Raw genomic sequence first — 27,342 nt, forward strand, 5'->3', positions numbered from 1 at the left:
ATAAATGATTGGTTAGTATGTCCTCATGTGTTGAATACATAATTTTTAGTAATGTACAGTATTTGGTAGCAATTGTTAGTCATGTAACACGTAAGTAATTATAATACTTATGTTTAGTTGACCAAATAAATACTTGAAATTAATAAGTGAAGTGAAAAAACAACCATGCACTCCACAAGTCATTTTAATTATTAGATAAGTAACCCGGTTACTTGGTTTAATCAATCCTGATAGAACAAGTAAATCCAAGTTAATTTGAAGTGATGAACAGGAAAAAATAGTAATTTCTAGTAATATGCAACTACATTTTTAAATTGTTATAAGTAAAATCAAAATACTAATGTAATTTTTTTTGTGAGCGAAACCACTGGCAAGCTATTACTGATCGTCTGGGCTCGGCTACTAAGAACCAAAAACAATCTCAATGTGTAACACCTGTAAAATTGTATAATTATAATTATTTATTTTTTTAAGAGGTTCGGTTCATAATGTGTTAATAATATTCCCCAAAATATCATAAATGTGACATAGAAGTACAGACTTCAGAGAGAGAAGTGCCAGAGAAAAGAATAAATATGTGTACAAAGAAATGAGGAGAGGACCTTATACAGAATTTTGGCGGTGAGGATTTAAGACCCCAGTCTCACAACACGCCTGCTCTGTGCATTACCGCCCAAGTCTGAATTCTCAATGTATTGAGCTTATGAACTAGATGGATATGTAAATGTCACCAGTGGGACTATTAGAACATAAGAAAGTGTCCATTCGCCCCATCGTGCTCGTTTGGTGTCCATTAATAACTAAGTGATCAAGGATCCTATCCAGTCTGTTTGTGAATGTTCCCAAATTGTCTCTTCAGCCACATCGCTGGGGAGTTTGTTCAGATTGTGACGCCTCTCTGTGTGAAGAAGTGTCTCCTGTTTTCTGTCTTGAATGCCTTGAAGCCCAATTTCCATTTGTGTCCCCGGGTGCGTGTGTCCCTGCTGATCTGGAAAAGCTCCTCTGGTTTGATGTGGTCGATGCCTCTCATGATTTTGAAGACTTGGATCAAGTCCCCACGTAGTCTCCTCTGTTCCAGGGTGAAAAGGTTCAGGTCCTCAGTCTCTCAGTAGGACATTCCCTTCAGACCTGGAATAAGTCTGACTGCTCTCCTCTGAACTGCCTCTACTGTCCCAGAATTGTACACAGTATTCCAGATGAGGTTTAACTAGTGAATTGTAGGTTGACTACACCTGGTATGCAGGCCCTGGGACCCCAAGACAGTTTAATCAATCGTGGAGCAGGACCCCTAGTGCTTTGGCTTATTTTAGGTTATCAGGAGCAGTGAAACACTATAGTTAACTTCTGTGCAGAAAACAAACTGAGGTTGAGTGTAAGAAATAAGAAAGAGAGAGTCATGTTCAGTATTCAAACACATGACTTTATTGTTTAAGAATATGAGGTTGCAGTTCTACACATCGCTGCTCAGCAGACACTTGATACAGACACTTGAAAAGGTTTGTACGTTTCAAAATGTGATCTACAGACAGCAGGCACTGTTAGGCAGCTGCAGTGGACACAGATGTAGACTCTGCTTGTAGAAAAAAGCAACAGATTCAACCTGAAGAAAAAAAAAAAAAAACTAAAACAGTACAGGTCTTCACATAAACAAACAGTCAAATCTTAGGTACCACGGAGAAAATAATATTTATATATATTTTATAGGACATATACAATTTATACCAGTTTTCAGATAACAAAAACACAAATCTTTTACATATTGAAGAGAATGGAAGTATAAACAGATGAACAATTAATGCGAAGGATGTGATTGGACGACGCAGATTGCAGTGGATGATGAGAAAGAGCTGAGGTTTGAGAGTTTGAGTTCACAGTGACCTCTAGTGGCAGCTGAGAGAAACGGAGGTCTGACCAGCAGTCCCAGAGCGCAGATTTAAAAATCATTAACAACGAGATTTCTTCAAAGCTTTAAAGACAATCCCCACTCTTATATTCGCACTTCTAACTTAGGGAGGGGGAATTATTATTATCATTATTATTATATAAATGCACCTCTTCAGCTGACCACCCAATCAGTCTTTAAAAATAACAATTACAATATTTAACCACAGTCCAAAACTCCACTGTTTCATTACGAATCTACTCAGGCTTTTATTGTGGTCATTTATGATCTTCAGCAGTATAAGAAAACTAAATGCTAAAGACACAACCTTCCTTCGTCCAACGCCTGTAAAGGAAGCCTCTACTTAAAGCTTGTGGCACCTCAACGCAAAGTGGACACATGACTCGGACTTCCTCTCCGGAGGAATTGTTCATAAACATTAATCATAATTAAAAAAAAAACAAGAATGGAAAACATGGAGAGTTTGGTTCTCTTTGTCCTGCATTATAAGGCTTACATGTTTACTAAATTATTTTTATACAGATAAAACTAAAACAAAAATGTGCACAGTAATATATGAATTAATAGTAAAATAGAGTTCAACGTTTAAATGGTCTAGCTGCTCCTCAGAAAAGCTCCACCAAGGGGAGACATTTCTCTCGGATGAAATTAAGAGTAATCTCTCCTGTTGTCAGGAAAGTGTGCGTTTTAACAAGAGGAATGTAAAAATAAATGGTTTTCAGTGCCGTCTTCATACAGAGGATAGGGGTGGAAGGCAGCTTCACACTGCCTCACATAAATAACAGAATATATTATATTTAAGTTTATATATATGTTCAAAATCTTGGTTTATGCTCAGGATTAATTTATTCGCATAACAACAAAAATATTTCTCCCACTGAAAGTGAATAGTTGATCTCAGTAACATGTTTTAATACATTATATAATTGTATCTCACTATAAAGATAGACTGGAAAAAAATACTATTTAACTATTTACATTTGGAGACATTGCGTGTTAAATTAAGAGGTTTTTGTTTTCTTTATGGTTGACGTTACAAAAATATTAGTTTGTGACGCATGGTACCGATCAGGGTGTGTTTCAAGTTATTTCCTGCAACCTTAAGACACCCTAACGTCACCACTCACAGATTTAAGATTACCTTTATATATACAGAAAAGGATAGAACGATAAAAGGTGATAAGAACAAACAAAACTAGACTTTGAAGACGAGTTATTTAAAGATTTCTGTTCTCCCCGGCAGTAGCTGTGAGGAGCTGTGTGTGTGGTCTTCTCCTTTATTTGCTTATTTGGGAACTTATTTTTAAATATCAATATCTCAGTGAAGGGGAGAGGACACTTCTCTGGATGTAGTGTTTGTGGATTCACAATGGGACATTCTTTGGCAGGAACATCACAGTGTCTATCTTATTTACTCGTCCCCTTGCTTCACGGCTATTGCACAGAGAGGAGATGACACTAAAACCCCATACAGGACTGCAAAATGGCTTCATTGGTAGTTTAAAGATTTAGGATCGTGTGTGTGTGTGTGTAAATACTCCCACACACAAACCATTGCAATTACAAAATACGGACATCTCTCTGGCAGTCACTAGTGACCATCTTTTAATAACTCACCCAGGGAATATAGTGTGCAATACTGAAAATCCACTGCGACACACGGCAGTGCGTCACGCCCTCTGAGAAAAGGAAACGACACAGTAACTTCATATTAGGAACAGGTATCACGTCGAACGCAGCAGGGATTATTGCACTGTTGCCTTGGATTATTCCGATGTATGACAAAGCGAAAGCATGGTGAGGTTTTATGAGACGCACAAGATGATGGAAGACTCACTACAGTCCACACACACACACACACTTATTTGATCAAGTATAAAAACAGGAAGATACATTCAAGTTGGTGACGTCTATTGGAATCAACAGAAACTCTAGATGTGCCCCTTTGATGGAAAAACAACAACACAACTGCTCGTATTTCTGTCACTGAACACCTCGCAGTTGGGAGTCCAAGAGGTAGAACGTCCCACAGAGGTGGATGTCAACATGTAATGAAAGAACACTGACCAACACACAATGTTTAAGTTGTTAACTGGCAGATGTGTTAAAAAGTGTGCCAGGTAGAGCTCAGATGTTTAAAAATAAAAAAACTGTGTAAATATCAATGCCTTTTGGAATGAAGGGCCTGCGTCTTCGATCACGATCTATGTGCCTTTACTAACCCTTCCCAGCTTTTAAAACCCGGCTCGTCCTGCAGGTACGGGTGGGAAGAGAGGGACTATAAAGACCATCAGCCAATAGTAGTCAATAACCATGGAGGACCTACAGTGACCAGGATGGGCATGAATGGAAGAAATAATTGTAAGTAGCACTTGTCTATTAACCTGCATTCATACTGCAGGTCAAAGGCACAACTACTAATTGATTTTATATTCTAAACAAATGACAGCGCTGTTTTTTAAAAGGAGAAAGTGATCCGCAGTCAGTCTCTCACCAAACACAACGCCTCTCCCACGACACCAACCAGCTCTCTGTTCACAGGCACTTTGAAACTGGGGTTCACCTTACCGTCCCAGCATCCTCCACTTCCGATTAATAACGGAAAAGCCGTGACAGTATTGTGTGTTGCTGTTGTTGTTTGGAGCGGTTGTGCCTAGCGTTGTGCAACATGATGTAGCTGTGTTAGGAACGCGACGCAGCCGTGCGTCCCCAGTCTCGCTGTGCGTTCGTGAAATGCTTGTGTTGGACTGAAGGCCCGAGCGAACTCTCCTCTTCCTCCATTTCCGTTTACTGCTTCTATTCCGGACAGAACAGGAATTAAAAATAAAAATGTACAGGTATAAAAACAAACCAACAAAACCGGAGTAAAGGCTGGGGCAAGGGGACAGTTTAGGACAGGCCTGTTTGTTCACTCCTGGAGGGATGCTTTGTTTGCCACAGAAAGCTCCTAAGGGGTGGTGGCCGGGGAGCCCTTGAGGCTGTTGAGAGCCGCGTGGATCCGGAAGTGCAGCCTGGACTCCATCGAGTAGTCCTTGTAGTTCAGTCTGCAATGACAGCAACAAGAGATAAACAACTTCCCCTCCCCGTATCCTGAATTTGAAAGTGATAGGGGCCGAATAGGCCTTGTGGGAACCAGGGCACCCCTAGTAATCTCTTTGCCCACCGTGACCGACTGCCCCAATCATGGTGTCCCTTTTCCTGTGCGTGGAGCCCGGAAACCCGTCAGATCTGTTCCACCCCTCAACACACAGAACTGACAGACACTCATGACATCCTGCACTCCCTCTACACAACGGTCCCAGATTTTATATATATATATATATATATATATATATAAATAGGTTTGAAATAAGGCCAGAAGGGGCACGTGACTCACTTTGCATTCTCAATGAACCTGGTTGCCTTCTGAAAGTCTCCTTGCTGTTTGTACAACAGGCCCAGCTCATACAAGCTAAATGGCACCAAGTAATGGTCGTATCTGATCATCTTCTCGCTGCAGGGAAAACAAAAGGGTAATTAGCAACCGATCCATCCCCAGAGCTGAAGAGCTGTAAATGTTTTTATGAGCAGAAAAATCACATAATCCTTTCAAGTTGTGTTCTCAACAACCTGCAACAGAACAAAGAGAAGGAGCAGCCGTTCAGCGAGGCGTTATCAGCTCCTGACCCTCAGAGCGCAACAGGAGACCGTTACCTAGCCACCACTTGTGTGAAGCACAGCTCTGCTTGCATGAGGCGACCCAAGTGTTTCAGACAGAGCCCCTTCAACATCTGAACAAGGCACTGGTCATCGGGGTGGTACATGGTGGGATCTGACAGGAAAGGAACAGCAGACACTGAAGAGGTGGCACCAAAAGTACTTCTACGGCAAGGCTATCTCCACTTGGAAGCCTTCAACCAACCAACCAACCAACCAACCAACCAACCAGGTTTAAAAGGTCTTCCGATGAGAAGAAGCACATGCAGACTTAATAGTTGTCATGGGCCGCTGCTCCTGCACTCACCGGGGTCGTTCCTCAGCTCCTGTTCAGCCTTCTCGATGGTGACCAGCAAGCCCTCAGTCAGGTCCGCTCTCTTCCCCACAATCGTGAAGCCGTTCCACACGTACATCATTTCCTGTTGGGGGGACGGGACAGCCATTAGAATGACTGTGTCCACTCCTTAATGTTAAACATCCCCCGCCAAACCGGGACTTACCAGCGCAGGAATCACGAGCTTCACTACGTTAGGGGCCGAGTAGCGCCTGGACTTCCTCACTGCGAACTTCTCGGTCGGGATGGATTTGCCCGCTATCCTCTGTTTCAGCCCTTCCACCTGCCTGTAGTCAAGACATTCAGAGAGCCGGGGGGGATTAATTTATGATGACATAACTTCAGAAAGCACACAAACACCCCCACTGCCTGAGAGACATTTCCTCACAAAACGTTACAGGAATGAAGACTGAACTCTAAGCTCCCATTCCTACTATGGGACCTGTCCCGTGCAAGGGAGAGACAATCCCACCAACCCAAGGTCTTCAAAGTCCTGCGTGGCCGCCAAGCCCTCACCCCTGGCCATGTCGTTGATCAATGAAAATCATATATGAAGGAGATGGGGAGGAGACGGGCGTTCGCACATCAGGGGTGAGGGGACAGAGACCGGACAACCCTGACTGACCAGAGGACACAGCAGGTTGGCAGGATGGGCGTCTCACCTGAACAGATCGACCACGTTCTCCCCAGTCTTTTTGAGTTCGTCCTCGGGGAGCATGCTGAGAATGGCCGCTTTCTGAAAGACATAGATAGCCTGCAGAGCAAGAGAGAGAGAGAGAGATGGACGGACATCATTATTCCAACACCACTAGCATTAAACAGACAAGCCAATCAACAGCAAAATGTGCTGAAGATCATGTGCTTCGAGGTACGGGACGCCACACGGTCGCTTGCTGGAGAGATTTCAAACGCCCAGAGGAAGCGGGGGCCGCAGTCATGCCGCAGTGTGGTGCCGTACCTTGGACCACTTGCTCTCCTTGCACAGCAGGTCTGCGTAGCGGTAGGCCTCCAGCCAGTGCTGCTGGAACGAGTGCGTCCACATCAGCTCCCAGTAGCAGAGGTGGTGGACCTGCTTCCACTCGTGCTGGGACGCGATGCACTCCTGGTACTTCATCTCCGCCTGCGGGGAGAGTGGGAGAAATACACAAATATTACCCAAGTGAGATTAATGAGGCTTTTGCACTGAATGTCATGCTTCAAGGATTCTAGGTAGTCAATGGGTTTAAAAGGGCCAGAGCCCGTTTCTCTCCGACCTTCAGCGTCACATGGTCATTGTGTTAAAATGTTACAAGTTAAAAATATAGGGACTCAAGAATTAAACTTGACTCACCTTTTCAAAATGTCCTTTAAGCACCGCGATCCTGGCTGAATAGAATAATATAATCGACCCCTTTGTAGAAAGCACAGACAAAAGGAAAATTGTCAGTCTGGTGTGTTTCAATGCAGAGCAATGCAGATGGCAGGGGTGACCACAGACGGGTCGGACTTCACTTACATTGGGGAACTTGTTGAGGTAGGGTTCCAACAGTGCCTCTGCTTCCACCAGATTGCCTTCACCGGTGCCTACAGGACGGGAGGAATATGGAAACAAAGATTTCATTTCTAGGTCTCAAAGGAACATGGACAAGTCTGAATCGAACTGCCAAGCCATGTTAGAAGCTGGGTGGGACTTTGGTATTAATTAGCTACCGAATGAATGGTAGCTAATGTGAACACCTTCCTCTACGGGAAGACTGGAAGTGTGTGCCCAAGGAGAGCAGATTGTCCTCCTGGGTTATTAAACCTTAACAGCATCTTCCGAACAGAGAGCAGGCCCTTCCAGATAAGGAGGGCAAACAAATACGGATTGTAACTCTTCTCGTTGTCTGGTCTTTTATTACCAGGTTGTGCCTAAATTTCAGGTCAGCGTGTTTCAGTGAGAAGGACATCAATCTTCTCACCACCAGAGGCAGTGTTCCTCCCCTCTATAATCACACTGTTCAGTCGATTGGCAGTTCAGGTGCCATAATACTGGTCAATTCTAAGCAAAAAAATATATTTGAAATTTACACTATGGATTGTAAACTGGATAGAACAATAATTTACAGATGACTGTCAGACATCGTACGTGAAATGTTCGCTAGTATTACACTGGGAAGATCATTTACATTTGCGACATATTGACGATTTTGAATTGGCAATTTAAAAAACTAGATCTAAAGTTTAAAAATATATATTAACAAATTAGTGATAAAATTAGTTATTTTCTGCTCACAGCAGGATATGTCCTTCAAAAACACGGACGACTAACGCGATTGTGGTGTCCCGGTCTAACCGCCTCTAGTACTTTAAATTGTTATCTCTGCCATTGATGGTCTATCGCACCACATTAACAAGTTCCTCTCTTCCTCCCGGCAAAATATATTGAGAAGTGGCATCGCTCGTTTGGCGGAAGTACAAAAGGAGCTTCCATAAAATCTGCCAAAATAAATCCTCCACCACAATTCCCAGCTATACGCAAGTCCAGGAACACTGAGCGCGTTTCTTACCCAGGATGAGAGAGACGTAGGTGTGGTACATCAGCAGGGTCAGCACACTCAGGATGGCCCGCAGACTGTGGCTGGCCGCTCCCTCTCGCAACTGGGACAAGCCAAACTCCTGGAGGAGCAAAAACACCGCAGACCAGTCACCTTCACCGTCTCTCCACATTGCCAGAACCCGCTGCCCAGGCCTCCTATTAACAGTATGGGCAGACACTGTGCTGCAGGCAACGGAGTGACAATCAGCTGCTGTGATATAAGGGCCCTCATAAAGGCTCCCATCTGTCATACTCAACTCTCGGTGGAGTGAACGTCCATGTGCTGAGCGTTTAGACCAGATTGTGCCAATAAAATTATACATTACGATCTATAGTAAAGCAACAGGAGCAGCGCACATAAATAGAGCCAGTGAAAAGGTTCTCTCTCTCTCTCTGTCAAAGCACAAAACCCCACCACATTAAGTGAGTACCCCTAGATATCCAACAAACAATTTCTCCACAATACCCGCCCACCAGTAGTATACAGAGCAGATGTTGGCATCAGAAAAACTGCACGATGCAACACGACCTAGCTGCTAATTACAAACAGGCCTGTCTCTGCTTCCTTTTCACTATCTGTGCTTTTTAATTTGTGTTTTTAGCAATGTTGTATATATTGTTTAAAGGCATATGGAACACAGGCATGGGGGCTGAGGGGGTTGTAGGTGTAGGTGATGGTGTTAGAGATTAGGGTGCGTTCAGGGATCCTGAGAAACACGACCGCTCCCTCACCCTGTTCCCTGAGAAGCCGATAAACTCCAGCAGCCTGAGGACCCTTCCGGGGAGGAGGGACAGCATCTGGAAGAGGGAGAGGGAGAGAGAGGCTTCAGAAAAAGGCGCCAGAGGCTTGGTTCAGAGGTGCACTGGCCAGGATCGATTAATATACTCCTAGTCTGGAAGTGGAGAACACAATCTCCTCAAATCCATGAGGATCCAAAAGTCCTAATAAAGATGACAATAAATAAATAAATCTGAATTTCCGGTGCCTCTCTTGTGAATAACCTGCTCACTGGTATCCATGATTCATTCAGCGTGTTTTAATTTTTTTAATGAATCCTAACTTTGCCCAAGGTGGCCTTGTGGCAGGGCCCGGTTCGCCAGTCCACACTGAGAAGGTGCACTGTGAACACGTACCAGATTGAACGCTCCGATGCCCAGCTTGACGCCCCCTTCAAACTGGCTGTAGGTCTCGTTGTTGTCCGCCAGGTCCTGAGTCATGTGTAGCTGCTGCTGGCACTCTCTAGCAGAGAGGAGGGAAGAGAGGAAGCATTAGACAGGCAGATTTTATTGTTTATTCATGTTCTAGAATATGGTTTTCACCTAGAAGTTGTGGCGTAGGATGTGCAGATAAATGACAGCAAAGGACAGCGTTTACCACCACAGAAAGTATTGTTTAACACTTTTTTTTTTTTTTAAAGGAAATGCAAATACTAGAAAACTAAAATCACACCCTGAAGCTCTCTCAACAGACTCTTAATTTAGCTTTCAAGATGTTTTTTTTTTTTAATCACACCCCGCCGTCAGATCTTCCGGTTACGAAAAACAGAAACAGGGGTAAAATTAGCCCGGAGAAAATGAGGCAGACTGAATCACGGACTCCTGGGAGGAGAGACAAGGATCTTGCTCCTGTATGGTTTGATCTTTTCTCCCCTCCCAGGAGCACAGGTTTACCAGGAAGGACGATGGAGAAAGCCCGACATCATACAGCTTCACAAAGAGATCTTACTGGTACTGTGTGAAACATACGCCTAAACCTTCATGCATGTGGTTGAAGTTCACAGTTGCTACACTGTAGCGAACTGCCAGAGATGGCCTTTAACTTCTTAAAATACAGGACAACAGAGAAGAAAGTCACTCACTTGTAGATTTGGTAACTCGTTCGGATTTTAAGGCCCCCTTTGATAAAGTTGATCATATTTTCATCCTGGCAAAAAAAATAAAAATAAGAAAATGACAATTCAAATGGAGAGAATAAACCAGGACTGTGCCTTAAACACGAGAGGGAATATTACTGTCCATCACACTGGGTCACCCTCCGTCATAAGACTTTACACACATTCTGTCCTGGCTGAGATTAAGACAAACCAGACGGGGCACAATCATATCACAAGCCTTTTCAATAGTTTGTGTTTTGGTTTTCAGTGGTTTGTGGGGAGACAAAAACAACACATGATCTTTAGACCACACTGGCCAAGATGAAAGAGCGTCGACAGAAGCTCTGTGGCGAAAGTCGTGTTGAAGCGCGGTTTGTGGAGCCGGCGGTCAGAAGAAAGGAAGTTCAGAGTCTTACCTGCACGAAGGTGAGGGCTGCTTTCTGTAACAGGCACTCAGCGTAGCAGATCTCCGCGTGCATCTCCTCTGCACACAAACAACACTGGTCACTGTAGCTCAGGGACTCGCATATCAGACATGAGCCACTACTACGGATCAGGAATGTTACAACTTCGAGTGCCAGGGACTGGAAACCTTACACAGGCTCAAATCTGCACCAAGACCTTTCCCTCCCTTCTGAATTATGATGACATCCTAGCCCAAGAGCAGCAACCCCATTCTGACAATCTTTGCTACTGGCTTTTCCCAGCTATGGTCCACGTGTAATGATGCCAATAGCAATATTTCATAGAGCTACAACCTCCCCTTTCACATCCCAACATCAGCTTAATTGGCTCCTGCAGTTCAGATTGATGGCAAATCCAATAGGTTCTAGACACGGTGCTTCAATAAACCAGCCACGCATTTGACATCTGCAGACAAATAAACTAGCGTGTTTATTTATTTATGTTAAAGGGGAAACATCTTACCTTCTTTAAGCTGATCCGATGCTTGTTTGGAAACAAAATTGGAGATGGACTCGACCACGGTGTTCTTCTTTCGAAACCTGCACACCAAACAGAAGGAGTCAGACACAGGCAGCCAGGAGGCGCACAAAAAGCAAACACAATGTGGGTTACTCAATGTATGAGCCCCAGATCAGCCCGACAACAGCTCCTGTACCTTTGGCAGGTGTGCAAGGCATCCTTCATGGTGCAGATGCCCGTCTGGATGTCCTGGTGCTCAAAGGTCATGCACGCCTGCATGACCAGAATGGTGCTGTAGCCCAGAGCGTGGTACATGCTCTCCTTCGCCCTGAAACATAGCGGCAGGCACGCGGTCAGACCAGCCTGCAAAACCTAGAGCCCCACCCATTCCCAGGGCGAGCAGCTGCAGCGCCCAGCCACACGGCACACCGCTGTAAGGGCACACACGTCCCGTATTGCTGCTCCTCACTGAGATGGACATGCTAGATTGGGATGGCGCTCTTCCTTGGCGGTAGATGGGAATTGACATCACACAGATCCAGAAAGCTCATCTGTGAGTCGGACTCACAGCCTGTACTCTGATCTTATTAAGCAAAAACACTACTGTGATCGTTCCTTTTTTCTGTTGGTCTAGTACAAGATGCAAAATTATCTGGTCATGGGGATCCAAGACATGTATGGGCAGACATGAACCCTCCCACTGCAGAAGCATCGATTCTCTACCCAGCATGGTGTTCAAAACTGGATTTTCTCTGAGTAGATCCCTTTATCTTACAGCAAACAGACCAGGTTCCAGTAACACGTTTGGACATTCTGATTGGCTGTCGGGTCGAAGTCTTGATCTAGTCCAGCCCCAGGACTCCCTAAATTATGAATGAAGGTGACAGCAGACTAATCATCCCTTTGCAAGATGCTTCCCCTTCAATCATTAACATTAGCTCTGCGCATTTATATTTGTTAGTCAAACGCTGCCACTTTTCACTGTCCTTTTATCCAATATATTTCAAAGTTCATTTTAAACACACAGGTTTCTAAATCTGGTGATCATTTCATCTCCATTACTCTTCCGATTTATCACCCAACATATGCATACCTAAATTTAAATTGTTCTCCTTGTAAATCGCTTTGAGACTTTTTATTTTGTATTCAAGGCACTATATATACGTTTGATTGATTGATTGATAAATTAAAGCAATATTCGAAGAGATGTGTACAACAACCATTCATTCTCCAGCTGGTGGGGTGCTCTGAACTCTTTTCATCCGACAACCCAAACCAAAGGTCTAAAATATGCTGCAAAAGAGGAAAGGAGTAATTGACATACAATCCTCATTGCCACACCAGTTCAATCAGCTCTTGGGTCACAGGTTCTCATTGATTGGGCTTCCCATACGCTTTCAGCCTTGAACACCACTCAGCCCAGAGGTCGAGATTAACTACGATGCCCACCGAGTAATAAACGGCCCCATTCGTCTGGCTCTTGAGCACAAAATCGAAGGCTGGCGAAAGTCCTTGAGCTGCTGGGTCCTCTAATTATAGCACCGGAGCTCGAAGCCGTTCCACCTTCAAACTGCACCTCACCTTATCCACCATGAGTAAACCATGGTCACCCTACCTGTCTAGTTTACCCCATAGCAGATAAAAGTGCCTACCAGGGCCGGAGAAGGTCCAGCGCTTCGGAGAACTTGTTGTTCAGGAAGAGGTTTAGTGCAATGCCACATTCCTCCAAGGATGTCTTGAGATCCATCTTGGATGCCCTGAAAAAGAAGCAGGATGAAAAAAAACAACTGGTGAGACCTTGGGGACTCAATCCATCTTCTCTGTTTTCTATTGTGCTCAAATTTAATCCCAGCACTGTGTATTACAATGCACTGTGGCTCTATTTGTAGGACTGGCTCAGTGTAGTTATATAAAGATACTAGATAACAATCCATACGTAAAATATGCAGTTCCTGTGAGGTTTCTTCCAATTTATCAAAACAAATGCTGATAAAGTTTGCGTAGAAGAAAATGAACAATATCACATCAAACCAAGTGTCACTCTTTCAATGCAAAGACTGTGTCGGAAAGAATCCATTGCTTAAATGGGTCTTAAAAGGTATTTGGACCAAAACAATCAACAGAAATCCCGTGCCTGCCAAACACTTGCCACATTCAGGCAAAACCCATCCATCAGATTTAAATGCAGTACAACGGAGGCCAGGCTGTTTCCCCTTTGTCCTGCTTGTATTTGATGTGGAGGCCATCACTGCAGACCTCCGCACATGAATGTCTGAGCAGGACCACTGTCCCCGGGGTCCAGGAGGGCCAGGCTGGTGAATTAACACACAGCACCCCACACATCCATGTCAGTCAGATCCACAAGATGCGAGGACCCAGCTGAATTGAATTAACCATTGTGCAGGAGTGTAAATGTGCTTGTCTATCAGGCTATCTGGATTAAATCTCAAGGTACGATGCTGATAAGGTGTAATTTAAGTCACCCATCTCCCTCTCCGAGTGTTACAATGTAAGTCAGACACCCACTTCTACTGTTATCAACCTCTTTCTCTTCCCTTCTTCCACTCCAGCAAGCTGTCCCACGTTCTCAGCTGCCCTGGTCCTACTCTTAGGAACAAATTAGCCAAGGGGATCATAACCTATATGCCCGACGTGTAGGATTCTCCCGCAGTCACGCACAAAGAAAATAAGCGCCCGGCCGATCACGCCAGTCACCTGAGCGGAGCGGTGCGATCCCTCTGCGATATTAACCAGCCCCACACGCACACTGAGAGCAGAGTAATGATGTGAAGTCTGCGCTGCACACTGCTCATAGGAGGGGGGCTAAAAATAGCTGCGATCAAAAGAAGGGAAATAAAAATGCAGTAACTCCGCATTGCCAAGCGGCCGTCTGCAGCATACGCCACAAGACACCGACAATACCTGCTCAACAGTCAACACACAACCTGTGCCACGGCCGTCCCCGCTCCGTCAATCTGAATGTGACATCAAGGACTCCGCACAACATGCGTTAGGAGCTTTAAGCCTTATCTGGTACACTCTTAAAAACACTCACACACACACACACACATTTAGAAATCACAGTTTAGCTTGTAAAATGTAATCTGGGAGTAACAGCCTCAACCTACCACAACCTATCCTATATTATCTGGGACACCAATTCCATCCCAGATTAAACTAGATCAGTTTTAACATTTACAGTGTCGGGCAAAAGAATAACTGCCTGCGGACAAAAATGAAACTATGTATTCAGGTACCGCAGCCAGTCACCTGCACACAAGCCCGAGCACAGATCAACACAAATACCTTCCACTGTGCCATTTAAAAGGAGCTCGTACTTACAGCTTGACTCAGAGGATGGGACAGGATGTCCAAATGTATTCTAGAATCCAGAGCTGTGGTCAGCGTATGCTCCTCAGGGCAAATTTTTCATAAATCTATTTATTCTTTTTTTTTGGTGCCCCATGAGGGAGAGAGAGAAAGAAGGAGGGAGGGAGCCAGTGAAAGTGTCAGAGAAAAAGGGGGAGGAGGGAGCAGAGCAGAGAGAGGGAGAGCGAGCTAGAAATAGAAAGAGAGAGAGAGAGAGAGAGAGAGAGAGAGCAATTCTCTCTCTCTCTCTCTCTCTCTCTCTCCCATCCCTCCTTTAAAATCAACTAGTTGGAGAGCTAATGAGCCAGAGAAAAGTTCACAAGCAGCGAGAGGCAACACACAGATCCTAATTCAAAAGCCCTGACCGGCGGGACGCAGCAGCTTTGCCCCTGATTCGAGCCGCCACCCAGCAGGGGGGGGGTACTGGGAGACCCGCAGCGCCGCAGCGAGCGGCTCCCTCCCTCCCTCCCTCCCTCCCTCACTGGCCTCGATTCACAAGCACAAGGCAGGACAGAAAAGGGAAGCACCGCACACACACACCACACACACACGTTCACACAATAAATGGAACTAAACCACCTGAAGTATAGCCTAGTCCCACTGACACAGAGCCACAGGCCGAGTGATTTGTGGAATCAATGGTGGCCATCTCTCTCAAACGCACAGCCCTGTTCTCTCTCTCTCTCTCTCTCGCTCCAGTGATGCATGTTCACAGCAGCCAAGCTGTTCTGTGTGTGTGTGTGTGTGTGTGTGTGTGTGTGTGTGTGAGGGGGGGGTGGGGGATCATTAATGACACTGGCTGCCTGTGAGGTACAATATATCGGTGTCATGTGCTGGCCTGCACTGACTAATCTGAATTTTAGTCCCACAAATCTCCCTAAATGTGAAATGCAGTCACACTGATCTAACAAAAAGATCAAGCATTCAAAACATCAACTACTTGGTCAATATAAACAATGCTACATATTATTATGGGGAAATTATGCTTTTGTTAGAAGTCTGGGCTCAACTACAAAAGCCCAACAACCACCTCATCTTATTTGGCTTTTTTCTTTCTTAGAAGGCTATGTTTTATAATGAGGTGGCGGCCACTGTGTCACATGTTCTCGATGCCAACAGCTCCTTGGACTGGCAGGGTCTGACCGACAGCTTGAGGTCAAGGGCTTTAAAAAGGGGGTGGGTTGTGCTCGGATTCACCAGGGAACTTCACAGGGTCTGGCAGAGGGAGCGATTAAAAACACGGGCCAAAGAAGCCTCCTCTGTGACCTTCTCAACCAGAGACCTTCCCAACACACAGGGAGTTCAGTTGCTCTCACTCTTTGAGTCCTCTGAGTGCAGATTAAAGACACGTCATCTCTCTCTCTCTCGCTCTCAAGTGTTGGGATTATTGTGGAAAGGTAAACTTCCCTACGATGTACCTTGTGCAGGGATTTGATTTTTTAACGGTTCAACATGTTTCCTCAAAGATCAGTGACCATAACTTAACATGTACTGATTCTAGGACATAGAAATTGCATGTCCTCTGCTCCTAGGTGCATATGAACATGTGGACAAGAAGAATGGCATTCTGGACTCCGCTTTAGCCTGCTTAACTTGACACTTTGACAAATCTGCAGATCGAGCATCCTGTGGCGTATCCAGCGCATCGCTACAGCTTTACACTGCCGCCCTGCTAATGCAGTCTGACCTCATTCTCCATACATCAGAGAGTCGTCCTATACCGACCAGAGTCCCTGGAAATGCTTAAGACCTTGAACATTTCAGTCTGTTTGGAGCACAAAGCTTGCCATCTGTCACAGGAAGAGATTTTGTAATTCATAGCACATCACCATATTTTCACAATAACCCCCCTCTCAGATCCTAGAAAGAGGAGGCGGTCTTCTCATCCAATAATCAGAGGCATAAGGCATTTCCAGTCACCTACAAAATCCCCTGCATGATTAAAAGCCATTAATCTATCGGCATCTAGTGAGGCATCTTACCATATAGGGCTCCACAGACAAGATAGTTTGACTTCACAACAACAACAAAAACTAAAACTAAAAAAACTACACTACTAGAAGCAGTCTGGATCAGCATACTCCTGATTGTTGGTGTATCAAATCACATACAAAGCTGCCTGTTAGTTACAAGTCACTCCCTGTTGTAAAGACACGGCTCCACCTGTCTAGCGCCAAACCCACCACACGTTCATGTCATGTAGGAACTTGCTGAGGTGTGGAGTGTGAAATAGCATACATGTCACTTTCAGGATCTTATTACAACTGAAATAAACTCCACTTCTGCCTGGGAAGTTCACTCATTCGCCCTGGGCTTCAGCACACACACTCTCTCACACCGGTGAGCCGGGGACCGCCGCGGTTAGAGGCAGGTCTGAACGCGCTTCGCCAGTGCGGTAGTCAAGACTATGGCCGGGACTCCAAGGCACAGAAGAGCGTCGATCGACAGGAGCAACACATGCAGGAGGGAGGAAGTGCAGGGTCTGCTCCCCTGTTGCAGCTGCAGGTTAGACTATATATTGTCTAATGGTAGTAAAATAAGCACCGTTTGCAGGTCGTGCCATCAGGTTTTGATTTGGTCAAAGTGTAACAGGTTCTGAATTCTGCCCGGTACTGGAGTGACTCATTTCTACCACACAGCCTGACCGAAGCCCAGGCAGGCAGGAGGTCCTGGAGACAGAGGCACTGAAAGACACCGGAGACTTTCCTTCGTGCTGTGAAGTGGCGAAGGCAGCGACCCCTTGGTAACGCGACGCACTGGGAAGAGAAGCATCTCTTGTGTGCGAGACGCTGGCATTTTTACTCCAGTGTTAGTTTCTTTGTTCTGGAGATTTCTGATTTATTCAACTGAACTTTTTCTGCACTAATGAATTAAAATACAACATATTACTTGTGTGTTGATTAACTATGTGTCCAGCAGATTGTGCTTTTGTGCACAAACCATTGCACTGCATTGCTCTTGGAGATTTGAGGGTGAAGCTCTTATCTGACAATAACAACAACAACAACCTGTCTGGAGATCATCTAGATAAAACAAAGCAATACAAAAATTAATTAAAACAGCTGCTATAATGTGTGTGTGTGTGTGTGTGTGTGACAGGTGGAGCAACATGCAAGTAACGAATCGCAAATCCCTGCAGTGAGTTACTCTCAGAAAAACAAGGCAAGCCCACACAGGCCAATTTACAGAGAGGAGCCAAGCTCCATTAATGACCAGCCCTGGAGTGCAGCTCAGAAACAGTTCAGTGTGAATGACTGCCAGGTAGCTACTGTACAGAAAGCAAAGCACCAATGTTTTATAAACCAATTTACTTTCTGCAGAATACAAGATTCTGTTCCTAGGAATGCAGGAAGTCTCAGCCGTGAAACAGGAAATCAAAGTATGACAGATCAATTTTCTTCATATCAACCATTTAGTATTAGTCTGCATTTTCCACCCCTATTATACACACTCCTCATTGGCTGCTGCTTGTCCCGAAACAAACAGAACTCATTCAAATCATAAAAAAAAAGAAATGCAGGGTTGCGTCACAACCAAATTTGCGTTACCAAAATATGATTTGGTGACCAACATGTCACAGCTTAAGACAACCCTGTAGCTGTTAGTGTTTTTCCCACAAGTTTCAAGGTGTGAAAAATAGCTATTAAAAAGAGGGGACAAAATATCCCAGGTGTACTTACATGGGAATGCGATCAAAGGCATCCTCAAAGCTCTCCTGAAAGAGACAGAGAGAAAAGGGTTAAAAACATACAGCCTTTGTATCCTCTCTGACACACTGCTCACAGCCCCCACACTCTGTGTATTGTGCCTGCTGTCCCCAGAAAGGGCACACCAATTCATACTGTTTTCTGGGGCACGGTTTAAAAATAAAAATAAATAAATGTGTATCTGGGTCACCGCCTGTTTGATGGAGACGTTAGCATCACCATTTTACAAACATTTTTAATTGAAATTCAATGTGGACAAGTGCAAGGTAATACATGCAGGTAACAAAAATGTCCACTATAATTACACTATGGGAGGAACAGATCTAGATGAAGTAATGCTTGAGAAAGACCTAGGAGTCTATGTTGACTCCTCACTTTCTCCATCCAAACAATATGGGGAAGCAATAAAAAAGGCAAACACAATGCTAGGGTATATTGTCAGAAGTGTAGAATAGAGAACAAGGGTAGTGATGTTCAGACTGTACCAGTGTTGTTATTATTATTATTCATTTCTTGGGGCTGCAATCCCCGGTTTCTCAGCATCTGCTACATTCGAAAGCATGCATACATCTGCCTGGTGCAGACAGACTGGATTATGACTTCCTGTTGGCTGGGTGTTTTAGTGGCAGGATGATGAAGCGATGAGCGATCAACTCACACACACAGAGCTGTGGTTGACAACACGCACTGCCCACACACGCAATATCAGTGTCTGCCATGACAGTCACGGAGCAGCCCCCCCTCAATGGTATCAGATGGCATTTACAAGAATCTCTTTAAACAGGGTAATGATGAAGATCTATGACACTTCTCCTTCGCAATGTCTCCTGTCACCAGGCAATTGTTGTAAACTTTGGTATCCAGTCACACGTCTCTCTCAAAGACTTTTTATTCACATATTTACAGATTCATACCTTTAAAAGAAAGTTACTGGGATAACAATGTGTAAATATATATATAATTACACTATAGATCATAGAATGACAATAAATAGAACCTGACAATATTATAAGATACAAACTGTGATTCAGACAGCACTACAGCATATGCTACAAACTGAGGCAGTGCAAAGCAGTGTCCTGCACTACAGACACGACAAAGAGAAAGCTGCAGATGTGACCAATGTGCCAACTGTGCCAGCGCTCATTTCCCCGCAGGGCTAAAGCCATGGCGTGGGTGTGTGTGCAGCGTGTGCTCGATGCACTTTGCTCCAGCTGACATTAGCACACGGCATACAGTCACAGAGCAAACCAGCAGAGGTATTGACTTTCTCCTGACAAACACAGAACAAGTGTGACCTGCGCACAGCCCGACGACAAGCCCCAGCAAAGGTACCCAGAAGCCATTGCAGCATTAGCACAGATCTGTCTAAGTGAGGGTGGGACTTCCCCTGTCGTCCCTCTTGAAATGAGGCAGAAATTATTTTGTTTGTTTTTAAACCAAAGAAAGCAGGTAACACACACTCAAATACACGCACACACCATTCAACGCACATATGGCAAGCTTCACTATGAAATGGGGTTTCTACACAGCACAGTCATGATTTACACCGATGACCAGCCTCGTCCATCACTCGTGCTGCCGGACGGTGCCTCCGATTTCCAGATCAATGCGCTGGGCGTCAGAGTATCGACGTTCCTTGACGAGCAATTAAAATGTCTTGTTTTACCGCCGGCCCCTGTGCAGTAGGCGGGCTCCAGTAAAGCCCTGCAAGGGGCTTAAAACACTAACGGCAATAGAGTTTTAATGTAGCACGAGGTCTTCTTAACGAGATGAAGCAGATTAGTTGATTTAAGGAGAGGCACTTAAACAAGGCTGGCTGGCTGGGCTCAGTTTCGAAGCACCGGCCCGTTCCAGTAAACCTTTTTAACGGGCTGTTGTCAGTTGATGTATATTTAAAAACCTTTTAATGGCGCAGGTCTGCTGTATAGCTCTGCCAAGCTGGACACACTGTTGTCTGACACTGTATTGCAGAGCAAGTAACGGGGGAGGATCCAAACACACTTAAAATTCACTTAGGGAGGGACATTCAGCAGGGTGCTTGAGTCCCACGTCCTGGTTGGCTCCTATTGGCATGGTCTCTCCCAGGGTGAAAGGGAGGCGTTACGCTAGATGTGTTTTTGGATGAGCCTGCCTTTCACCTCTTGACAATCTATTGAAAGAGGTCAGGTCGTCGCTAGTCTGTGATCTTTTCCAAGATTTCATTATTGCCCGGCGGGAACGCAGAGGGCTACTTAGCCACGTCTCTGGTCCTGCCCCAATTACATCATAAGGGGATTTGGGCTCTCGAGCAGTCGTCCGGAGAGCCAAGTGCTTTGCTCTGAACCACGTACGGGCTCTGGCAGAGAGACCACGAAGTCTGCATCTCGCAAGCTGTTCCACAGGCTGTGTACTTTCACAGCGGCAGCCCATCGCACCTCCGCTTCGCCTTTGAGCCGAGGTAACGGGGGGTTTTGCAGATCCGTCTGGACTGCCGAACCCTGCATCCCCTTTCCTTTCCAAAAGGCTGCCGGGAGGCCAGAGAACACGTCAGCCGAGCAGAGGGGCATTGCTGTCACCTCAGCGCAGTGATGCCGGAGAAACACCGTGTTCTTTGATAAAATGCAGAATAGAAGTATAGACGATAGAGATGTCACTATACAGAGGGTAGAGTTCACTTTCAAGGCTGTCTCTGCAGGGTTTCCTGAGATTCCATATCTCAAGACCATTCTGCAGTTATAAAAGACTATTGTCAGCTAGAGGCTTTGTCAATCCCCTTTCTCGGGTAACACGATGCGTTATGAAACCACCTGTGCTGCAGAGAAATGTGCAAATTAATTTACCCTTTTTCATGAATCTCAGAGGAATGTGAGCTCCAAACTCAGGGCATTTGATCAGCGGCAGAAAAGAATGCGTTGAACTTTAAAACGACGCATTCTTGTTTGTCCGGTTGTACTTCAAAACTCAAAATACTCCGAAGTGGACTGGTTGGGGGGGGTGGTGAAGTGTCTGACTGAAAACAAGAACTCGATGACAGACAAGTATATCTACTGAATCTCTATTACTGTACATTTTTGCAAAAAAATACAAATACGTATCAAAAACATATACATGAGCACCACAAAGAGGTTTTACGACACTTACTAAAATGAAATAAAACATTCCTACGAGATCAAATAGGATGGTTTCCCTGCCTGGCCCCGTGCCGGATTAAAACTCCAACCGACTTAACAAATGCACGTTGCCTAACGCATGCCTGGACGGCAGTTTTGTGTTTAACTGCTCCCTTCAGAACATATTTCAAGTTATCAAATCGCCACTGAAATCCAGGTCTCCCTGTTTAGGTCAACATCACACGTGAAACAACAGGGAAACGTCTCTGTCCACGGCAAAGGAAGGCACAGTCCCGTACAACGTGGCAACGGTTCAGGCAATGCAGTGCCGGCCTCACAAGCACAGCGGTCCGCCGGCTCCGACCAGCAGGCACCGACAGAACCGCACAGGAATCTGTAAAGGTTAGAAATGGCCGCTGCTGTGCATACGAGAACGCCTTGATTTGTGAATTCATTTCACTGGTAATCAGCACTTAGCAGGCACGAGAAATAAAAAACGACAGGGGTCAGCAAATAGTTTAATTTAAAGAAATGTTTAAATCAATTAAAAACAGCCAAACAAAAGCTTTCATGGACAGAATCTGTTCCGTAATTAAACTGCATTCCAAGAACATTAACTTTAATTAATATCCGTTAATGTAAAGAGACCAGTATCTAAGCATTCGATTTGAAGCCACATCATCTAAATCAAAGGAAAGGCCTAATTAATCGTCCGTTTCTCTCTTTTTTTTGGAGGAGGGATAGAAAGTAATATTTACAATGATTAAGCACAAATAGTCCTTCTGTGACAAATATTTGTTCAAAATCGTTTACAAGATGCTTAAATTCCTGCCACACAAAATAAGAGAAAAAACAACAAACAGCTCGACCATAAAACACCAATGTTTGTGCAGCAACAATCTGTTCTTCTTTCATAGCAAACAGTTCCCAGCAACAAATGTCCTGAAAAGACAAAGCCACCGAGGGTCACATGGTTGCCAGAAAGAGCGATGATCAGTCACTGCAAGCTGGAGACTGAGGTTTAATGTTTCTCCTCAGATAAATTAATAAAAACATTGACTGTCAATGGACTGTGCTTTCTGACCAGTTCCAGGGATCCACTGAACTGGCTTAAACTGGCAAAGGACAGAGAGAAGAAATGCAGGAGAGTTCAAACCCACGAAGACACACAAAAACTGCGATCTTCTCCACCCACAAACAAAACCAACACGGCACTGTCACAACACAGGTTCAGACAACCTACAGTTAGGGAGTGTTGTGCTACAGAAGCGGCACTGTGTGGCCATAATTAGTTCAAATATAGCCCTGTGTTGTGGTATGTCGAAGTGGCTTCTAACAACAGTTGAGGTTCAGGTGGTCCTCACTTCCCAAGCATTATAGCTTCATATTTGATTCATTCATGGCAGAACAACTCTTGCTTTGTAGAGGTGTCAGAGATATGCTGCTTCTAGTGTTTTATAACCTGAAGCATATCTCCAAAATACACCTGCAGATAGTTTCCTACTCCTACTCTCCTAGCAGTTCCTGTTCCGGTTCGTGTCCCGGCACGTTAACAAAAAGAGAAAGTCTCTCCTCTCGTGCGAACCATAAAAGCACCAGGTTTTGCAGGATTATTGGCGCTACAGGAGTCCGAGTTATGCACAGGGAGGGGCCGCATCGCTTCAGGCAATGACACAAAAAGCTGAGTAAAGGTTGTGCCATTATGCTGGATTTATGACGCATTCTCATTACACATCGTACATGCTTGCACTTGGCACTGATAAAAGAGGTGGGAAAAGGTCTACAACCTGTTATAAAGCAGTCTGAGTCACCACTGTTTTGAAAGTGCTGTCGATTCCTTGCGAGAGCAGATTGAAAGCCCACTCTATTCTAAACGCATCGCTTTGGGCTTATAAAATATGAATGGCGTATATTTACTTGTCATGAAGTAGTTGCTGCTGAATCGTTAAGGACCCTGAAGGGTATGGGTATAGGTATACAGATAAATACACACAGACAGAATTACAATATGGAAGATATTCACTAAAGCTTAAATATACCCTTTGACCACCTGGTTTCTGAGGATGAGACCATTTAGCACACCTTGACACCCCTAGAAACATCCTCTTACTTTGTGGAAAGTTACAGAAGTAATTTCAATACTGTCTGAGACTCGGGACTTTTTGGAAACCTTATCCCCGGCTATGATTCTGCTCGCCTCTGGAGAACAAGGTGGCTGTGACCTTCCCCAGAAAGCCTAAGAAACTTCTCTGGCAGCAGTTTCTATCTCTCCCATGAGACACACAAACACACCGATGCGCCGATCTAGTTCACAATCTGACAAAACCACACACTCATACAAAGATATGAATATATATATGCTTAGCTATTTTAGCCTTCACTAATCTGCACTGCTTGAAGAGTGAAGGGATGGTGAACACACTCTTGGGGAATAACAGAGAAGAAGAAACAGCGAGAACAGCGTTTTCGTCCCAGCACTACATCTCGGCACACGCTGTACGACTGCAACAACACTGACCGGGAAGCTGCACTTTGTAGAGAAGTCTGCCGGGAGGGAAATGCATACCAGCTGGCATTGCTGAGCTCTACAGGAGTCAATCGCAGCCTGTGAACGAGGAATGAGGTTTTATACCGTAGTGCGTCTGCTGGAATTACAACAGGCTTTTGATTTTAGTGCAGACACCTTTCTGTTGTCTTGTGTTGTGTAGTGTTTTCGGTTTCTGGGAGCAGTTTCTCCGTCTTATACACTGGCTTCCCATGAACCAATAGATTCTACTCATGAATGCTTTCTCCACGCTAGCCTGTGTCTCCTCAAAGTCTTTAGGGCCCTGGAGGGTTTCAACAGAGATGCACGAGGCTCCTGCTGCAAAAGCGAACAGAGACGGTGTGCTGAACTCTCCTGGGGCGGCAGATTTAAGAACAGTGATGTTGCAGAGCACATTTTGACATCCTGCAACCCTATCTGTGCATTGCGCGCTCAGGACACGGAGTAATACGATACGCAGCCAACATTTAAGACCAGAGCAACACAACCGTAACAGGAAACCCCTGGAAACGTCCTTCCAGCTCAGTCTCAACAGACGGCTCTCGCTGTGCGGTGCTGGGGGAGCGGGGACATTCCCCACAGGATTCTACCTCCGATTCAGTCGGCATTTTGAAAAGGTCAATAGCACTACTGAGCAAAACATACAACTCACACGTGTGTAAGAGGCTGTTGTTTAGTACACAACAGTAAATCTCAGTAATGTGCTCTTTAGAAAGAGGGTGTACTCCGACTCCACACCAAGCTGATGTTCATCGAGTAGAAGACGATTACCACCCTGTCTCCACCCCACGCATTTACAAATGTTGAGTGCAATTAATTTCTGTTTCTCTCTCTCTCTCTCTCTCTGAACAGATTGTCTTCTTACAAGGCACATTTTCATCTACATCAGCACCTTAAACCTCCACAGCAGCAAACTGCAGCCTTTATTCAGCAAATTACACGTTCTTAATGTATATATAAAATGCAGCAAGGACATGTGGGGACAGAGAAGTGGGGGAAGTTAGCGGTCACTTCTAGCTACATCAATCCCTGAACGTTCCTTTATTACGGATCCCATGCTTAGCTCTACACTAATGCAATAGAGGAAACGTTTTATTAATAATGCATGGAGAGTGGAGATCCATTTTCTAAAAGCCCAACACTTTGTCATCAATTGCTGTACAATCTTACCAAATGTCTGCTGCGTGGTTGTAATATCTGCAATACAGGATAAAGCAACTAGTCCATAGATCATCAAGCCTGATGGCTGAACATTAAGATACCACAGAGCATTTTAAAGAGCTTTGATGTTACAGATCTTTCGAGAATTTGCAAACCAATGTATAGCAGGCAACGCACTTTTTCTGTCCTTTGCGATTCTTTCCCCTCACTGGTTTGTTTCATGTAGATCTGGGTTTTACTTTATATGATTTATTGTCACAGCATTGTTTTAAGTAGACTATTAAAATGAAGTCACTGTACTTCATGTTCTTCCAGTCACTTGAGAAAGTATTACATAATACATATGTGGACCATAATTTATATTTTAAGATGCACAGGGAGTACAATAGAGGAATACAAGTATTGTACTAGTTACCTTCAGTTACACAGACATGACATAGTGGGAAGGATGTTATTCTGCTCCCAACATGCAACTGGAAATAAAGTCTAACGTGAAGGCATCACACTTCCTTTCTCGTCACAATGTATGGAAATGTTTTCTCTTCAAATTAAAGTATAAGGGACACTGGAGATTAGCTGAGGGTCCGGAACAAACCCCTGCCCGATGAGAAGCACAGAGAACTCACTTCCACTATAGTAGGACCTGGCATTATTGTACCGTCTATTCCTGCACCGAGCAAAACGAAACCCCAAGACTGCAGCGCACACTGTGGCGAGAAGGTCGGGTTACAGTGTCCATAGAGATCTATCATCTACATCAGTTATTAAGTGTCTGAGAAGATAAAGGCTGTAATAACCACCGCTACAGTGCGGACGACAGCGCTGAGCGGCTACACTGTGACACTTCTCTCGCAGACGCCCGCACATCTGCGCGGCTCCGCCAATGGGAGCGCAGGGGATCTGCAGATCTGCGCAGACCTACGAGACCATTTTTCGGTCACATTTGTTTTTCATGTGAGCCACTGCGGAGGGGGGAAGCGGGGACGATACAAAGTAAATATAACCTCTCCGACGACACATGCCCAGGCTTGGGTTGTAATTGTCTATATTACATTTCCATTCGCGACTCGATACGTCTGTATCACATTAAGTTTGGAGACTCTTAGTTGTGGGCTCTGTTGGCGGCGGCGCTTCCCGGTTATCTTTCGATGCACAGTTGGGATGTCATTGCCGTTATCATCATACAGGAGCAGAGCAGCCCCGGCGCCCCGGCCCTCATGCACACAGTCCCCGCAGCTGCACCAGCATCTCGCCAAAGCGGCGGCTGGAGGAAGAGAAACGGATACAATGTGACTGAATGAAGGAGGTTAAGAAATGCAAAACTCACCTCATCCACGTCGAGACTGCCGGCTCCATTTCCTACATAAGCCATAGCCGCGCTTGCCAGGAGTGGGAATGACCCTCGGATGAACACAAGGACAGTCTATATGCATGTAAATGTGCCCTGAGTCGCGGCGCCGGACTGCTGCTCCACTGCGGCTCACTTTCCCTGGATGTGAATGGTCGCTTTCCGCCGGATTCAGTCACTAACAAGCCCAGCCGCACACATGCCCATTGATGAACACACCTCCTTGTGAAATATGTGCTGTTAACACACCTCCCTGTTATATCATCGCAGACGCACCCTCGGTCACGCGTCCGCCACAGGGAGCCACCGCAGCGGCGAGACGGGCGCTCACAGGCGGCCTGAAGTCCGTCCCACACAGGGCACTGGAGCCCCGGAAACGGGCTGTTATTTGCCAACCAATGCGACTGCTGCTGCTGCTGCTGCTGCTGCTACTCCTTCGTCTTCCTGATGATGATGGTCAGAAGTAGTATTGGTAGTAGTTGTTGTAGGAGTGATAGTAGTAGAAGTGGTAGTTGTTGAGGTAATGATAATAGTAATAGTTGTTTTTGTAGTAGTAGTTGTTTTGTAGTAATAGTAGTAGAAGTAGTAATTCTAGTTGAAGTAGAAGATTTAGTAGTAATAATAGTAGTAGTAGTTGTTTTTGTAGTAGTAGTAATAGTAGTAGAAGTAGTAATTCTAGTTGAAGTAGAAGATTTAGTAGTAATAATAGTAGTAGTAGTTGTTTTTGTAGTAGTAGTAGTAGTAGTAGAAGTAGTAATTGTAGTTGAAGTAGAAGTTTTAGTAGTAATAATAGTAGTAGTAGTTGTTTTTGTAGTAGTAGTAGTAGTAGAAG

General features: G+C 44.9%; 1 protein-coding gene and 1 long non-coding RNA gene across 3 annotated transcripts; one reads left to right on the forward strand and one right to left on the reverse strand.

Moving 5' to 3' along the window:
- Positions 1 to 1,399: 1,399 nt before the first annotated feature.
- ttc39b (tetratricopeptide repeat domain 39B) lies at positions 1,400 to 26,897 on the reverse strand. 2 transcript variants are annotated; one of them, XM_066720694.1, is made up of 19 exons: positions 26,490 to 26,897; positions 18,338 to 18,372; positions 12,941 to 13,045; positions 11,485 to 11,616; positions 11,292 to 11,368; positions 10,781 to 10,848; positions 10,350 to 10,414; positions 9,625 to 9,730; positions 9,223 to 9,288; positions 8,462 to 8,570; positions 7,429 to 7,496; positions 7,264 to 7,323; positions 6,892 to 7,053; positions 6,596 to 6,687; positions 6,100 to 6,220; positions 5,907 to 6,018; positions 5,597 to 5,714; positions 5,280 to 5,396; positions 1,400 to 4,947 (listed from the first exon to the last, which is right to left on the reverse strand). In XM_066720694.1, exons 1-19 carry the CDS (start codon positions 26,532 to 26,534, stop codon positions 4,851 to 4,853), a joined length of 1,755 nt encoding a protein of 584 aa, XP_066576791.1. In that variant the 5' UTR covers positions 26,535 to 26,897; the 3' UTR covers positions 1,400 to 4,850. The 2 variants fall into 2 exon arrangements, with proteins under 2 accessions (XP_066576791.1, XP_066576792.1); XM_066720695.1 differs by lacking the exons at positions 18,338 to 18,372; positions 26,490 to 26,897 and adding an exon at positions 14,631 to 14,698.
- Positions 16,891 to 17,545, forward strand: LOC136766287 (uncharacterized). The gene is made up of 2 exons (XR_010821717.1): positions 16,891 to 17,162; positions 17,297 to 17,545. It is a non-coding gene; the product is annotated as an uncharacterized LOC136766287 (long non-coding RNA).
- Positions 26,898 to 27,342: the final 445 nt, after the last annotated feature.

The sequence above is a fragment of the Amia ocellicauda genome, chromosome 13 (assembly GCF_036373705.1).
Source record: "Amia ocellicauda isolate fAmiCal2 chromosome 13, fAmiCal2.hap1, whole genome shotgun sequence".
In the NCBI taxonomy this organism is placed as follows: domain Eukaryota; kingdom Metazoa; phylum Chordata; class Actinopteri; order Amiiformes; family Amiidae; genus Amia; species Amia ocellicauda.